At 45.4% G+C, this 18,564-nt stretch overlaps 1 protein-coding gene across 1 annotated transcript in view; it reads left to right on the forward strand.

Annotated features, from left to right (window-relative positions):
* The window catches only part of FGD2 (FYVE, RhoGEF and PH domain containing 2), a 346,991-nt gene that overhangs the window by 237,242 nt on the left and 91,185 nt on the right, over positions 1-18,564 (forward strand). The window contains exon 12 of the mRNA XM_069238749.1: positions 16,429-16,500. Coding sequence (XP_069094850.1) covers positions 16,429-16,500 — 72 coding nt within the window. The remainder of the gene's footprint in view (positions 1-16,428; positions 16,501-18,564) is intronic.

Raw genomic sequence — 18,564 nt, forward strand, 5'->3', positions numbered from 1 at the left:
GTGACTGAGACAGGCAGAACGTGAGCTTCCACCAAAATCTCTATTTTGGAAGGCCATTGTATGTAAATCCCTTGAGCATGTACCACAGTACTTGTTCACTAAGGCCTGCGCAACAGTTGTGTCCATCTGAACAACCACTGCCTGATCTAGATAACCAATGCAAAGACTTTCAGGGCTAGAAAACTGCTGCAGTGTGCATTTGCATTTCCACTCCCAGGATTTCCAGCAACCATGGGTGGAGAATAAGCCAAATATATCTTCTCACAACCAGCATCTATGGCCGCAAGGTCCGAGTCCAGAGGAAGAAGAAGACCTCAGTAACTTGACCCTTCCTATAATCCTCAGGACTTGTGTCTAAAACAGATTCATGTAGTGCAGACAGCGGGTAGATTAGTCTTCCTCCACAGGCAGGACCTATAACTCCCCAGTGGCCCAGGCAGGAATGCTGAGGAGACTTGGAAGAAGAGACAAGAGGCTGACGACGTAGAACTCCACAAGGCCTGGGCAAGAGTATGCCTGTTGCAAGGAAAGTAATCTTTTTCTGATAAAGAAAATAAATGAGGAATATTGTAAACTGAAGCCTTTAGTGTTGCTTAAAATAATTGGACATGATTCCACTCTTTACTTGCTATATGTCAAAATGTCTCTAACCAAGGAGTTTTTGGACCCAAGAAGGCATTCTGAAAAGATATCCAATCCACCTTGTTGTTTTTCATGTAGAGATGTGTATTCCCTATCACCAAGGAGATTGCTGTGTGTTGAATTTAGCCCTTCAAAAGCGTAATAAAGAGGAACTTTACTTCTGTTTCCATCTTAGAAATACATTAAGAGAAGTTGTCATGCATCTCCATTTCAACTGTCAGAAACTGAAATTATTTAACATAAAATAGTGTAAACCACAGAGCCAGTTTAAACAAGAGTACGGGGTTTATATAGTTTGACAGACAAGGTGTGTGACGGTGTACCCAGTCCACCAAACCGTTGGTTTGCCCGCTCTATTTAGAGTGAACCATCATGTTTATCCTGGCTGAGACCCTGTGGCTTTGCCAGCAAAAACCTTAGACTGACTGCACAATGGACATTGGGCCATCCATCTATGTACCGCACACCTTTCATTCTATTGAAGGTGGATGTTCTGACATTTTTTCCTGTTTGGACTGCCAGGAAAAGCCTGGTGGTCACAAACAGACAATACCAGCAAGCATTGAGAAAGGAAATAAGTCTTACTTTATTGACCTGTTGCCTTTGCAGTGACTTTTGCTCATGCTGTGCAGCATTGGCAAACAGCTTTTTGGCCAATGCCCTATAGCACTGGCAAATAACGCTATAAAATTGCATGCATGATGGTGTATGTGCACATGCTCACCACCAGGCCTGCGTGTGCCTACTGAGTGAAATGGGCAACATATTTTTTGGTATGTTTATTCGTCCAAGATGCCGAATACCATTTGGATTGGTCAATAAAACATGAGTGGTGTAAAAGTGTTTTTTCCACAGTTTAACAGCCCATCAGCAAAGGGCAGCTTTTGGACCCTTCATAAAAATTAAATAAAACAAATAGGTTAAATGTCTGCAAGGAATTCAGGGCGCAATGGAGAAGTGGGCGGGAGGAGCGAGTGAGTGGGAAGCAATGAAGAAAGTGTGTCAGACCCTGATCGGGAGGTCGGGGGGGGGGGGCAGGGCAAACATGGGTTACTCACCCTCAGCATTGGGGCACATGTCATTTGCCACTGATGTGCCGGGGTCTGCCCTACTATGGCTGTGCAAACCTGGCCAAGTACAGCCTGTTCAGCCCTGTTCAGCACTTGACTCTCAGCGGTAGCAAAGGACCTTCTTCTAGGCAGAGGATGATTTAGGTTAAGTCAAAGGTCAGAGAGTCAATGCAGGCACATCTCACTGCACCACTCACAGTGACACAGTGATGGGACAGTGGCTTGGTCCACATAGTTCAGGCTAGTCGACTTCCCCCTTCAGTCCTCTTTGGTTTCACTTTCCAACTTGCAGGAACAGGATCATCTGGAAACACATGTTCAGGGTCACACGCATGCAGTCTGCTCAGACATATTTCAGGACTGGGCCACAGTACAGGTCATTTGCAGGATCACAGTGGTGCAGTCTGCTTCATGAATACTTCAGGACAGTCCTATGGTGCAGCCACTTCAGGCAAGAGAATAGACGCTTCGGTCTGAGAGCACCCGGTCACTCTCGCTTGAGTCTCTCTGGGCTGGGCTCCAAGGTCAGCGGCTTCTGCATGCCCTGGTAGTCAGCACCTCCTGCAGGGTTGGCACTCGCCTTTCCTCTCCTTACCAGGCAGGTCAGCGTCCTGGTGCTTCAAGAGAGAGGGGCAACTCTTCCTTTGAGTACTCTGCAGAGCATCCCCTTCCTTGGTCAGAGAAAACTTGGGTCAACAAGCAGGTCAGCAATTTATTAATAACAAATGATTGATAGGAATTTAGGACAATACCGCTTTAGGTCCTAAAATGTGAATGGACTCAACAACATGATTGAAAGAAGGGTGGTTATGCAGTTTGTCAGAAAATATGCGCCAGATGCCCCTTTTCCTTAGGAGACAGATTTATTGCGCACCAAGCGAGACTTCCTGGGACACTATGGCTGCGTAAGAATATATCATTCAGGCGTCACACAGTGCTCTGGGGGGTGGTTTTTAGATTAAGGAAAGCCCTCCCCTTTGTGAAAACTCTGCCATGTGTCGATAGTTTTGGATGTTTTGTGATGGTTGGAAGAATTCTGTCAGGCCATACATGGATAATCCTTAATGTGTACAGACTCCCTGGGTTGATAAACAGCACTCTAGCAAGTTCATCTGAGTTACTAGTAGAATCTTCTTGGATGTCAGTGATTCAAAAGGATTTTAATGTTGTAATGATTTTTTTGTTAGACATCCACATGCCAGCAACATCAAGTAGGCCTCTGACTAAGGTGTAATTGGGCAGCCTCTTTGAACATGGTACATACCTGGCATAGACGGAACACAGTGCATAGACAATCCACTTATTACTGTGGGGCCCACCAGTCCTTCAGTATAGATTACTTTTTTGTCCCTGTAGCTGAGTCGATCCTCATAGCAGATTCATGGATACTTCCCGGGGGCATCTAATCATGCTCTGGTAGAGGTACTATTCCAAGGGACTTCCCTAGGGTTTGTGGGGACTGAAGCTTGGTGGCTGAAAGATCAACTATCTGATTTGCTGAGGGATGATGCTGCATAATATTTTGAACTAAATACTAACTCAGTCCCCTTCCCATCACTGCTTTCGGAAGCATTTAATTCCGCAGCCTGGGGAGGGTAATGTCTTACCTCTGGGTAAAGCCAGGGACGGGGAGTGTGAGGTTGAGTGCCTGCAGCAGAATATTTAGTGTCTGGCAAGGCGGTTACCTACTGCACACACAGGGATCATGCTGAGAAAGCTCAAAATCAAGTCCAACCTAAAACAAGAATGACTCGATACTGCTCATCAGGCCTTGTTGTTATCACAGCACAGAGTTTATGAGTGGAGAGGGAATACAGGGAAGATCCTCTACTGTCTATCCTACAGGGAGACGGAAGCGAGGATTGCCCCCTCTGCTGAGCTGCAGAAACGTCTGCTTCTAACTATAAAAGGTTTTACTCGAGTCAACATATCCCACACATAGAATCGGAATGTCGCATTTTTACTGAGCCTGGTATGCTTTCCTAGAGACTTGTATGACAAGTCCCCTACCTTGCATGGTTTCAATGCTGCTCACCCACAGTGAGCTGGACTTGTCGATTGATATCGATGACACAAAGTAGTTCTTCTTTAACAATGTGTCCCCAAGGCCAGACTATTACACCGCTATCGGTGGATGAATACAATGTTTTACCTGCACTCCACTGCGAGGTCTGCCTACTGTTCCCTCTTGTCCAGGCCTGTGTAGTCTGACATGAATGGGCGGCTGGTTGCCCCCGAGTGTGAGAGGTGAGTGTAAGTAGTGCTCTGACCCACAAAGCATAGGGTACCCACTCACTGGCGTCCTCCTGTATGTATGTCGTCCCCAAGGCTGTGGGTACTTCATAGGGTTTAGTGGTAGTCAGAAGTACTCCATGACACCCTCCAATGCAGTGCCCTTCCCCTCACAAACCACTGTAAAGTCAAAGGGAATGTGTGGGTTTGATTCCTATGGATGTAAATGGAGCTGGAATGTTTCCGAGTGTTTCCCTTCCCTGGATCAAGCTGGTCGCGCTGTGGCCTGGGCAGCGCAACACGGACAGGAGCCCGTCGCAGCAATCATGGCCAGAGCGACACATCTACAGTAAATAGATAGGCTGAGTGCCAGTCCCCTGATCCTGTGCACTGAATGCAGCAGAAACAGGAGCCAACAAAGGTCCATGCTTACCAGAGGTCCATGTGGATCGAATATGCAGAAGACGGTGGACCTCACGGTGTGCTTCCTTCCAAGGAAACCAGATTCACGGCGCACCTTTGGTAGCTGGTTGCACTGACCTGTACAACACAAATAAGATCGGCTTTTGAATGATTGGGTTCTTCCGGGTCTTTGGGCCAACTTTACCGCTGAGTTGCCATGTTGGCCGGAAATAACTACCACTACTTCTGATTATATTTGAATGCCCTCAGCGTATTCAGAGATTACTTTTTTTATTTGGACGATCTCTATACACAGTAGGCAAACTGGCTCATACAAAAGGAAGGAAACGGTTATTGTTTCCACCGGAGGAACCGAGAATGTGCTGCAGATAAGGCATTCAGAGAGGCAATGGACTGTCTGGCATGTAGAGAACCTCCTTGTACAGACCCAGGCCCATGCCACGCAGCGAGGAGCCATGTGTAACAGAGACTACCACAACTGGAGACCTGAGGCTGCTGCGTAGTTCAACCCAGATGGCAATGTAAGTGCAACGACGAGGCTTAGGAGAGAAATGGAAAACCTTAGGGGCTGACTGTAACTGAGGTGTGGACTTCCAAAGATCCAGGGCTTTACATGGGATCAGAAAATTGGGGTTCTTCTAAAAATGGCTGGCCTGTATAATTAAGAACGTGGCTTAAAAATATAAAGTCAATTTCTGTGATTCTCGTGGTGTGCCAACCAACTGGTATTTTGGTTCTTCTCTGAGCTTTCTGGTAATACATACAGATATACACGACAACTGACATGCACGCAAAACCAATCAGGACTATTGGCTTTGTCGATAGATGTTAACTGTTTAAGATCCATTACCAAGAACAATGATTTCATTGTAAATAATTAATATTAAAATGGTTAAATTCTGAAATTGTGAGGCTGTGAATGAAACATTATTGAGGGTGCAGAAGGAATAGTGGTCTTCAGAGTGTCTCAATTATTCTTGTTATGTTGGACATGTATGCCCTTTTGAACTCAGCATCCCACCATCTGCATGCCTTACACTCCATCTCTTTCCTATTCAGCATCCTCTTTTGACTCTGTCCTGAATGCACCTCCTCACATCTCTTTTACTTCATAACCCCCAAACACAAGATGCACCCAGTCACCTGTAAGCACTGCATACTTATTTAGTTTTGTCTTCTCAATATTTTGGCAACTGTGTACCTCCTCACACACATTTGTACAGAATCACATTTTCAACTTGAATATGTGACCATTGCTGTGTGTGCTCTGCAGAGAGGCCCAGGGTCGCATAACTATGTATTCTGAACACTTTTTTGACCCACTGACAGGCAGTGTGATAAATACAGAAATACAATATCTTAGGGAATGCAAGCTTAAATAAGACATGTGAAATAGGAACCAAAGTAAAGCAGTGCCATCGTTTACCATAACATTTTTAAATTAATTGTTAAAAAATCGATCAGTGTTTTTTGTCACCAAAGTTAAGGACATGAATTTACAGCCCAATAGGGACCCGTTTAAATCTTGTTTTTAATTACTGCCGGGTTTGAGACCAGACGGGGCCCGGACAACTTAAATCCCTGATCTCACATCTTCTTACTGTAAAGAAGTGTGCAGTCTCCACGGAATTCGCTGTTGCTGCCTAGACACCATAAGACCATGCGTGCTTACCCTACAGCACCTGCATCCAAAAACTCATAAAGTCTGTGATCATTAAAAGTGCTGACATCCCTGTGAAGTTCCCTGTGCCTGCGTACCTGAATCTGATCCCTCTGCAGTCGAAGACAACAAACTACTGCAATGACTGAGTGCCCATGTACTGACCCCATCTCAAAAATGCCAGAAGACCCTACAAGTGCAGACACAGTCCTAATGCAGCGGCCCCTTCACTTGTAAGACCGCAGCCACTGGTGGATGCACCTCCATAAATGTAGAGTTTGAGGGTCACTCATGAGAAACTTACACTGCCTTCAGCATCAGCTCCAGAATGCACCCTGTCACAAGCACTGACAACCTGAACTCACTCAGAAACCTGGAGGCAACTCAGTTCACAGTATGCACTACAAGGCATATGTTGCTTGAAAAAAAACGTGTCAATACAACATCTGGAATAAGCAAACAATCTTGTTGCAAAGTGTTGCAAATAGAAGAAAAACATGAATTATAAACAGAAACTGCAGAGCTGACAGGGCTGGCCTTGGGCATGGGCCAGCTGAGCCCTGACCCGGGGCACCAATATTTCGAGGGGTGCAGCAGGGAGCTCCCTCACTTAATATCATGGAAACAGCAGCTCATCCATCTCACTTGGTCTCAATCAGTCTTGTTAAAGACTTTAGGCCTGATTACGATCTTGGTGGATGGAATATATTCCATCCACCATATTACTATTGCCATAGGATATAATGGAATCATAATGCAGCAGACGGGATTTCTGTCACACTCAGGAGGGAGTAACCACCACCATTTAGGAGGGAGTAACCCCCACCAAGATCGTAATTAGGCCCTTTGTAATTAGACCATAATGTATCTAAGCATATTTGTTAGCACCTCATCAATCCCCTGCTGTCCTCCAATCTTCCTCACACCTCCTGTCCTCGCACCACAATGATCCTCAGCCCCCACAACAAATACCAGATTTTCTTTCCACCCAGGGAGCTGTCTCGGTCAATCCGATTTAGGGCTGGCCCTGACAGCTGACATAGCTTACCTTCGGGGGTTTTAAAGTAATTGTTGAGAAATCGATAAGTGTTAAGGATATGACCACTTTGCCCAGTAGGGAACCGTTTCAATGTAACTTTTGAATTATTGCAAGGTCAGAGACCGGCCACAACCCGGCTCACTTAAAGACAAACACTACAGAAGGGAACCATTGTCTGAAGTGGCTGACCTAATGTCCCATCCTTTATGCTGTCGGAGGCAGAAGCAAAATGTGAATGACACTACAACAGACCAGTGAATTGAATGAGTTGAACCCCCCCACCCCACCCCTCTCTAAAGTAGTTACCCATAATTTGACCTTGGGGAGTGCCGTATAGTGGTTGACATACATGGATGTCAGAGAGAGTTTTGGCAGATGGGGCATATGCGGGAAAACATCAGATTTAAAAATTAGTCAACTTTTTGCTTTTGAAGATCTAGCACAAAACATCGAGTTGCTAATAAAGGACCAGTTTTTGCGATCAATAACACTTAAATCAAATCGGCGTGAAATTGAGTTTACTTGCCACAGGGTGGCAGCATTGCACCACTAAATTTTAAACGGATGTGCTTGCAGTAGTCAGCAGACTAAAGACGGAGGTAGAACTCTCAGCCTCCGAATTAAAAACTGGGCGAATTATATAGCAGAGTATTTTTCATTTGAAGCCCTGGATAAATAAGTGTCTCTAAGGGATGAGGGTCTACATCAGTGGCATCTTTATAAGTGATTTGGCGGAGTGGCGGTACCCAAAGTTGTGAGAATAAAATTGGTGGGTGCCATGTATAATGGGAATTCGTGAAACATGCGTACAAGTGCAACATAGGAGCCACCAGAATGAGTTTCTTACCTCCCAAGGCTTATCCCTTCATGCATGTCACTTTGAGGCACATTTACAAGAAGTGGTGCAGCGCCATAGCTGCACCAAATTTGGCAGCCCTGTGTCACTTCTAAAGCGCAGGGATGCGTCGTATTTACTAGAATACAGCGCATCCCTTTGTTTCCCCTGCCCAGTGCTAAATTAGCTGCTAAGCACCAAAGCAGCCATCCTTGTGCATGGTGCAAGGATGACTGCGTTGCACTGGAGATTGGTTTTGCATGGAAAGGGACACCTTCCTGTACTAATGCAAACTTCAATGGTGATTTGCTCTTTATATATGTGCAGCAGAATGCAGCACACATAGAAAGAGCAAAAAACGAGGAGAAATGAAAGCATTTCTCCTCATTGTGCCATGATGACACAACCCCTTGGGTGGCAATAGATTTTGACACTGCCTCAGGTTAATGAAATCTTGTAAATCTGGGGCAGCGTAAAAATGCAATGGGTGTTGCTGTAGAACGCCCACAGTGATACCTATTGCAAGCCCCTTCCACGCAAAGTGCTGCGTGTGAAGGGGCCCTAATTACAAGGTGGCATTTGTAGGAAGCTGGAATGGTGTGTGGTGAGCACCTATGGTGTGATAACCTTATACCAGGCACAGGATCCCCTAGTAGTAAAGTGTAGGCAGTGCCTAGGAAGCCATGGCTCTCTAGAGGTATCTGTGGAGGAGGCTGGCCTGGTTTGTAGTGGGTACCAAAGGCACTTATACCTTATACCAGGTCCAGTTATCCCTTATTAGTGAAATGTAGTCAGTGTCTAGAAGCCAGGCAGTCTAGGGGAAGCTGTAGCTCAGCAGCCTAGGCTTATCTAGGAGACACGCAAAGCTCTTGCAATACCACTGTAGTCACACAGTACTCACACACATGAAAGAAAATACTCAGTTACAAAAATAAAGGTACTTTATTTTTAGTGACACAATGCCAAAAATACCTTAGAGACTATACTCCCTTAGGAGGTAAGTAATATACACAGTATATACACTAGAATGCAGAAATAGCTGTAAAAACAGTTAGAAAACAGTGCAAATAGTGAAAATCACAATAGGTTGCTATGGGCCTAGGGAGAACACAAACCATATACTAAAATAATGCAATGCAAAAGTTGGTTTCCCACCTAGGCAAGTGTAGTGTGTAGTGTAGAGGGGCACTGAAAGTGTAAGAAAAAACCAAAGGTAAGTAATAGAACCCACCCCAGAGCCCAGGAAAACAGGAGTAAATCACAGTTTCCTAGAACACACAAGAAGTTGTGATAGATGATTATGCAAGAACCAGAAGAGACTGCATGACACAAATGATGGATTCCTGGACCTGAAGACCTGTAGAAGAAGGGGACCAAGTCCAAGAAGCACTGAAGAGTCCAGGGAGAACATGAGCCCCTGCTAACCCGGATGAAGGTGCAAAAGAAGAGCCACCAGTGAAGAAGAACAGTCAGTACTGCATCCAAGAAGAGAAATGTGGGTTCCTGGTTGGTGCAGCTAATGTCCCACGCCGTATGGAATATTGCAGTCTGGTTTGCGTAGCTGGATTCCGCCAACAAGCCTTGGCACATGCAAAGCTCGCGGTTAGCGGAAAATGGCACTGCCCGGGACCAGGAGGGACCTGGTGGCCTCTACCTAGGAGGGGGAGACAGAGGGGGCTCTCTGCAACTCAGAGAGCCCTCAGAGGACCAGGCAGCATGTATAGGAGTCCCACAGCATAGGGACAAAGAAGATGCAAACATAGGGACACACAGCATGACACAAAGGGATCCCACACCGCTGGAGAACCAATCAGGCAGCTGTGCGTCGCCGGAAGGAGTGCTCGGGCCAGAGCGGTGCTGTGCACGAATAACCTCCCTAGAAGGTCACTCACAAACCTTGGCAACTGCAAATCATGCAGTGCACCGAGTACTGTCTTGTGTGGGGAGGCAAGCCCTTACAATGGCGTCCCACACTCACAAAGTCTGGGAAAATGGTCCTGGGAGACGTGGGACACCTCTGCAAGTGAGGGGTGCCCTCACACACAGGTACTTTGCACCCAACCTTCTGAGTTGGAAGGCCTGACATATATGTGACTTCTAAGTGACATGGTGCAGTGTAAATGGCTGTGAAATGGTGCATGTACCATTTCACACAAGTGCAATGGCAGTCCTGTAGAAGCCTCTGCAGGGGCTCCATATGGGTGCCAAAAGTAATGCTGCATCCCATTGGGATCCCCTGGAAGCCCAATGCTCTGGGTACCTAAGTACCATATACTAGTGACTTATAAGGGGGCACCAGTATGCCAATTTGGGATGAAATGAAGGGTTACCAGTATGTGGTGACAAATGTGAGAGGAGAGAGAGCATAAGCACATTTCCAGGTTAGCAGGAGTCGAGTGACACAGTCAAACACACTGACATCAGGCAGAAATTGGGGGTAACATGACAAAAAGAGGGTACTTTCCTACAAAGAGCAGCCAAGACTCATCTAGGAGACATGCAAAGCTTATGCAATACTACTATGGAGTGTCCAGTGGGGGCAGGAGCCACTGCCCACTTTTCTTTGGATGCAGAACCAGGTCAACAAGGAAAGAAAAAGACCAGCTTTGGAGCCCAGGAGCTGAAGAGGAGTCCTTGGAGTGATGCAGATGGTGTCCCACATTGGTTGTCGAGTTGCAGATGGTCAGTGGTGCTGTAGAACCACCAACAAGCCTTGGCAAATGCAAGAGGAGCAAATGAAGAGTTTCAAGGCTGCAGAGGACCAGCAAGGCCCAGGGGACTCGACCCAAGGAGGGGGTTCAGGGTTACCCTCAGCAGTTGGGAGAGCTAACAGAAGCAGTCGCAGCCCCCACAGACAACCCACTGCAAGCAGGCACAGTAAGTCGCAGTGGGGCCTAGTCAGTAGATCTGAAGAGGAGTCCTACATTATTGTACCAGCAGAGAGGAGACTGTGCTTTACAGGAAGAACTGCTGGGGACCATGGCACCACGGAGCCTGAAGATCCCTTGAAGCAAGAGCAAACAGCCTTGGTAGCTGCAAGAGTCACAGTGCACAAGTGTACAGTCCTGCAAGGAGAGGCAAGGGCTTACCATCTCCTAAGTTGGACAACTGGCAGAGAGGACTAAGGAGACCACTTCAGACTAACCCATCTCTCCACCTTTGATGCAGGATCCACGCTCTTCCTGAGGAGAGCAGATCCACGCAGCCGGTTGTCATTGCAGTTGGTGCCTGCAGATGCAGGGGAGTGACTCCTTCACTCCAAGAGAGATTCTTTTTTACTTCTTGGTGCAGGCTGAAGTCTCAGCAACCTCGGAGGATTCACAGCTGGAGAAATGTTGCAGTTGCTGGAAGGAGCCAGAGAAACAATGTTGCAAAGCAGAGTCATCACTGAAGTTGCAGATTGTCGGTTCTTGAAGAGTCCAGATGTGGTTCCAGTGGCCAGAAGATGAAGTAAATGATGCAGAGGAGTCCTGGTGGAATCTTGCACATTAAATCTGGGAACCCACCCACAAGGGAGTCCCTAAATAGCCCTGAAAGGAGGCTTGTTCACCTAGTAAGGTGATCAACTATCAGGAAGGGGCTGTGATGTCAACTGCCTGACCTGGCCACTCACATGTTCCCAGGGGCCTCTGCCCATCTTGGTTTCAAGATGGCAGAATCGAGTGGCCACCTGGAGGAACTCTGGTCACTTCCCTTTAGTTTATCCTGTTTCACTCCAGAGCAGGGAGCTGGGGTTTCTGGACTGATGCAAACCGGTTTATGCAAGGAGGGCACCATCTGTGCCCTTCAAAGCAAACCGGTGGCTTGGGGAGGCTACCCCTCCCAAGCCTTGTAACACATATTTCCAAAGGAGCGGGTGTTACCTCCCTCTCCCACAGGAAATCCTTTGTTCTGCCTTCCTCTGCCTGAGCTGGTCAAGCAGCAGGAGGGCAGAAATCTGTCTGAGGGGTGGCTCAGTGCACGCTGCCTAGAAAACCCCAGAAGACTGGTGGGAGAAATACTGGGGGTCGTCTAAGGAACCCCCAGATTGCATGAAATCATACAACCAACCTATACTGGCAACAGTATCGGGGTATGATTCCAACATATTTGATACCAAACATGCCCAGGTTTAGAGTTACCAGTGTGCAGCTGTGTCCAGTACACAGGTAAAATGGCTTCCCCACACTTAGGAAGCCCGTGCAAAGTTACTGGAGTTCGTTGGGGCACCTCTGCTAATGCAGGGGTGCCCTCACACACAGGGACCTGCAGCCTGCCCTCTGGGCTAGGAGGGCCTACCATAGAGGTGACTTACAATGACCTGGTGCAGTGACCTGTGGTGAAAGGGTGCATGCATGTTTTCACGCAGGCTGCAATGGCAGGCACATTTTGCCTGGGCTCCCATGGGTGGCTCAATACATTCTGCAGCCCATGGGGAACGCCTGGTGTCCCAATGCACTGGGTATCTAAGTACCATATACTAGTGACTTATAAGGGGGCACCAGTATGCCAATTGTGGGGTGTACAAAGTCCTAGGCAACCAAATTTAGAGGGAGAGAGCATAATCACTGGGTTCCTGGTCAGCAGGATCCCAGTAAAAACAATCTAAGCATATTGATAGCAAGCAAAGATTGGGGGGTAACCATGCCAAAAAGAGTGTACTTTGCTACAGGGTTAAGCCACAAAAAGTGGCTTAACTCCGCCTTTTAAATACAGCCCAGTGCACAGTGCCACCGGAGCGTCACAAAAAGTGAAGGTCCGATGGCACTAAGGGCTTGTAAATATGCCTCCTTGTCTTGACATTCTTGACTGCAGAAAGTGCCTTGGAGTCCTCTAAAGCGACCGTAAAGCAGCTTGTTAACTCTACATAACTCCTGTATAAATATGCAAGTACAATTTAGTACTACACCATCGCCCACCTCGTGACCATCCGCAAGTTCGGTTTCTCTCTGGAAATCTAGTACCCACAGCTTAGGATTCAACACCTCATTGCAGACAGCCACTGTCCTCTCCTGCCCTATTAATGGGAATTAAAGCATAGGGCATTGGTTCCCAACCTTTTGACTCCTGAGGACCCCCACTGAATCACTGTTGAAAGCCCGGGACCCCCAAGCAATTTGTACAATTTAAATTTCAAGAATTAAAACAGTAATTTGCAAAAAATACACAAACAAGAACCCACCAAACAAACACTTAAATTACTAAAGATATAATTATTTTATTTTGAAAATATGCACAAAAATCAAAAGATTTTAATGGGAAGGTCGATACTGCATCTCGATGACTAACTTTTCAATGTTTGGTTTTATGTAGGGAAGCAGAATCCTCTGGTCAGATTCTACATTTCCCAAGCCATTTGTTTCTATTTTTAGTTACATAAGATCTGAGAAGCTTTTTCACATATATATGTGGTGGGGAAAGGAAGTAAAACCATAAGGGCCTCTCTTCTCTCCATAACCTCTCTGTCACATGTAATTCATTTGTTTAATAGCACCTCTCATACCATTGTAGGGTGTCGGAGCGCTTTACAAGGGACTACAAAGTGTAGTATTCACATGTCATCTATACTGGTCGGCATTTTGTAAGCGTGCTTAGTTTGGAGATGTGCAAACTCGGGATTCAGAACATAACACTGTGGTTAGCGTTGACTTTAATGATAAGAATGTATGCCTATGCAAGCAAACATTTTTTAACACAAATTGCTAATTTCTGCTAGGCGGGTTGCATGCAGCTCTTTGACCGAAGTTCATAGCTCTCTGTGCTACATTACGATTGTAATTTATGAAATGCACAGTGACAAAATAATCTGTCACAAAAGCAGTAACCCACTGTGCTGTGCACATAAAATATTGTTCTTTGCATAATGTACGTTCTTTGCAGCAGGCATATTAACCCTCTGCGCTACCTTAGGTGAGTCAGAACTATCGCTAGTCAAACCTCCCATCTCTCTCCTGCAGGAACATTAATCATATGAGTTCTCTTGACCTTTTTATTTTTTGCGTGTAAGTTGGTGGATGAATTTGAAGTGCTTTTTAAACTGCTGCATAAATAAAGTAATGAATAGAAAAACACGCTCGTGTTTCTGGGAGGCCCCAGCTGGAGAGGTGTCTTCCTGCCAGCTCAGGCCTGCGGACCCCCTGGGAATGTGTCACGGACCCCTGGGGGTCCGCGGACCACAGGTTGGGAACCACTGGCATAGGGTTTTCACATATTAATGTGTTGTAAGATTATAGAAAACGTAAGATTTGATTAAAACCCTATAAGCAAACCAGCATACAATACTATTTTGTGAGAGCGGTCTGGGTCTACTTTTGTGAGTAAAAACAAATGAGCGCTCAACCTTAAATAGTAAAGGAATTTATTGCTGGTGGGTAGGACGGGGATAATTTCGGATTTCGGGACATGTTTAGAGACACCGGGCAGCCACTTAGGACAAAAACACTGACAGCCCATCAATATCAGGAACAAATGATAACCTTCCCTATGTAACACTTCACACCCAACTGCCCTATTAATATGACCCTTCATAAGCCTCCCCTATGGGCAGAACCTATCGATGTGACCAGGGCCATGGGAATTTGTTCGCTTTCAGGCCCTGTCTCACCCTCCACGGCCTCTAAATGAGTAGTAGAAAGGCAGTGCCAGAGGTACCAAGGAACATCTGATACCCTACCGCATACAAGCGGTACCTCCAAAACTGTCTCTAAATAAGTAGAATAATGCATACATTGATGGAAGATACCGACTATCCAAGTCCTGTCTAGCGTGTCCGTTTCCCTGCTTGATATAACAATGGAATAAACCGTCTCCAGCTGTCTATTATTGCACCCCGTTTGTTTCAAGTCTTTTTAAAGTATTTTACTTGTTTGGCCCTCATTCAGGAGGGTATTGTGGATTTAGCACCTTTTTGTGAAGAACGTCTGCATGTTATTCAAGCGAATCGAGAACTTAAGTGTTATGATTTTTTTGTATTTAGGCAGCATCTTTTATTCTGCACTATGTTTGAATTCTCTACAGTATGGGTGGAAAGCGGAGTGCGTCTTGGGTAGCTGTCTGCAGGTGGCCCCACCACCCCTCCTAGGCCACACCCTTTCCTCACACAGTGAAATTTATTTACAAGTTGGCAGTTCTGTGGTCTGGCTGGCAATCCATTTCTATATGTCTTCACACTGCAACTTGACACATTTAGCAAGCTCCTGGATCCCTCAGGCAATGGGCTTCAGCCCTGTCCTTAAGTGAGAGAGACCCGCTATTGTGCTCTAATCAAAAGATCCGGCCACTTAAAGTGACGTTATAGTTAGGTGAAACACAGTGTTGTCATCAATTATGCCATTTCAGATTTCGCATTGATTTTGATCAATGATGAAGTAGAGCATGTCATGAGTGATGTATTATGTGATGTAATAAGCAGTGCATGGCTAGGGCATGGGTCAAAGTTACTTCAGTGTTTATTTGAGTATAAAATGTAACATTTATTTTCCCCTAACTATAATGTCACTTTAATCTTTGTTTTTTTCATTGAATTTCGAGTAATGTTTTATTACCATACCTAACTTATTGTGAGCGCCCAACCTCCACAGCTGGCGGCCAACTCCCAGACACACAAAACCTCCAGCCATGCTCAGTAATATTGTGTTGCAGTAATATTGTATCACTAGATAACTGTATATTTTGAACCATAAAATCTCAAAAACTACTGAACAGATTTACACCAAATGACAAAAAGCTTGCTTTCATGATCAAGATCTAACTTTCTGTCAATTTTAGTGTAATTCTGTATAGCCATTTTTGGCTGTAGCTGTGTCTAAAGTTCTTATGAGAAAGTGCATGGGAAGAACACATATTGGCCTTCCTCCTTCCTGTTACTTGGCCGCTGCTTGACAGATCACCCTGAAACTTTGCAGAAAGGTGCTGAAATGGATAAACCTTTTTTTGGAAAGTTTTGTGAAGGTTCACCAAATGGTGCCAAAGTTATCAGTAAACCAAAACATCAATTTCCTATGAGAACATGGACCTAACTATAACTACACAGTGGTGTGTGTGTGTGTATATATATATATATATATATATATATCAGCCAAAGGTAATCCTGTGTTCCTTCCAGGGCTCGCCTGTCGAGGTTGGTGCTCAGTTAATGGGCACAGGACCCATTTTAAATTTCTCCAAAAAACACAATATATAAAAATCAAAGTCTGGCACTCCTTACAAAAAGGATATATATATATATATATAGATGTGTGTGTATATTAGTAGTATTGTCTAAATAAAGAGTACACAGTTTACATTTTTACATTTTTCTTAATAATAGTCATTTTTACAACAGTGTAGTTCAAAATATGTTATGCATATAAACAATTTATTGAGATATTGGAGTAATGAAGCAATCAGTTTATGGAAGGGAGCATCACAGTAGCTGATGGACCAGACCATTATTTTCTATTTAGCATAATTTGGCATGTGCGATTATTTCCAGTATACCTGAGCTTTGTTGCAATGATATACTTAAGGACGTTTTAACTGTCTTTAACAATTAACCCTTATTTTCTAGGCCTGTCAAGATGCTATCAACCAGAACCGAAAAAGAAATGAAAGCTTTAAGCCAGGTATTCAAGTCACGGAGGTAAGTCCCTAAAATATATTACTAAAGCTCCACTGTGGGAATGACAGCCTTTTACCAGTGGTGTCCTGGAGGTTTTCCTTAAGAAGCCCTTTAGCACTTGCCTCGAGGTATGGAGGTTGAGGAGTGTAAGGCTTACTCAGGGAGGAGGTGTGGGCTAGAAATGTAGAACTCAATCAGCAATAAGCAGCATGCAAGAAATCATTCTCCAGCCTGCACATCAAAGAAAACAAGTTTGATTACAACACACAGCACAATGCTGCATATAAAGGTTAGAGGGCAATGCTAATATACACAGTACCTGGGGAGTAATTGCTGTATTGTGGAACCATCCAGAACTGACATAGGATGTTGTCATAGGTAATGGTATCAACAAATTCCCCCTAGGGGACTGGTGAGTTGAAATATTGACACCCTGGTGGGTTTAATGTCAACTCTTTCCATCAATGAATAGAAATATATTAATTACTGGTAGGGCACAAATGTCCCAAAGTTTGTTATACCTTCACAATGTGTCAATCTTGCCCTGTAAATGTATGTAGTTCACCTGCAGGTGGGGCCCTTGTGACAATGGCGTGCGCCATTGCACCACCCTGAGAACGTGTGTTCATGCCTGACACATGAGGAGAGGCTGTGCTGACTGCTCTGATTCAGCAGGTCTGCGGCTGACTCTGGCCTCAGCTGCTGTGAGCAGGCACACACCTCTAAGTTGGTGGAGGCGTGGCTCATTGGCACAGAAAAGGTGAGACTGTGCTCTGCTCGAAGACTGGTAGAACTTCTTTCGTGGATCTTTCTCTGGCACAAACACACTTCCCAAACAAATGAAGAGCCCAACCCTGGTCACAATGGTGACAAGATCATAGGTAGGGATAACAGCTGAATGCATTTGCAGTCTTGCATTTCTAATACTTCAAAGGTGCTAACTAGTTTTGTGGAGCAGCCGTTGACCACTGTTGCAATTCTTCTTAGTGCCAAGTGGTCTAAGAGCTTTGTCTGGTCTGTCTTTCATAATTCACAGGATACCTCACCTGCTGCCATCCTTTGTTTTCATTGGACCGGTCAGGGCAGATATCCCAAATGCCTATACACAGCAGGGAGTCAGTGATCTGCCTCCGGGACACACTGCAGGGGGTACCAGGGTCACAATGCTTCACCACACAACATGTTGGTGCAGACCCTTCCCTGGACAGGGCAACTTCAGTTCGTCCTGTCCTACTCATCAGGGCCCTCCTTTTCTAGTTAGGCCTTCCTTCATGCAATGGTACCTCCAAACCCACTGCAGACCAGGGAGTGGGCTCCTGCCTTCGATGTGCTTTTAAGGCAGCTCTTAGTAGCAGGTTTCAGAATGTCCAGGTTCCTGTGCCAGAACCTGCCATGAGTTGTTGTCAGTCAGAGACCCAACCCTGGAGCTCAAAGGTCTTACTTGATCTCCACATTATGAGACCCCTGGCACCCGTTAATGAGAAATCCTGGTACAAAGACTGGGGTACTACCCCATATTTATAACAAGTTTGCAACTAAAGGCTGTGTATTCCACCATTCCAGCTCTGGGGCCAGTTTTGGGCAGTGCCTGATTATTTCCCCCTTTAAACAGCATCTTATGGATGGACTTTTAGTAACCCTTTGCTGTTAACTTCCTTTCTTGCGCCAATATTATACAATTTGTAGACTGAGTAACCTTATTCCAAATCAAAATGACACGAAGCGATCCAGATTGATGGATGATTCCATTGATTGGTTGCGGGGTCAAGATATGCTGCACTTAGCAGCTGCACCAACCATCACAAATTCACAAGTTATTGTGAGACAAATACACTAGCTATGGGAAGTCACGAACCCCATTCTGCTACTTTCCTATATCCTTGTGTTTGCATTGTGCAAACTGTCACTGGAAGCCCCAGTAAAAGTTAGACAGTTGCTTTGATTTCTTGACTCTTCTAGGGGGTGATCGTCTCCTCTGGCCTCCATTTGATTGTCAGAGCTGCCAGAAAAATGTTTGCTTAGCAGAAAAAATGCTCCAAAAATCCACTTGCTGGACTACCCAGGAAGAGGGGCACTAGAAGAAAG

The sequence above is a fragment of the Pleurodeles waltl genome, chromosome 6, assembly GCF_031143425.1.
Source record: "Pleurodeles waltl isolate 20211129_DDA chromosome 6, aPleWal1.hap1.20221129, whole genome shotgun sequence".
NCBI classification, from domain to species: Eukaryota; Metazoa; Chordata; class Amphibia; order Caudata; family Salamandridae; genus Pleurodeles; species Pleurodeles waltl.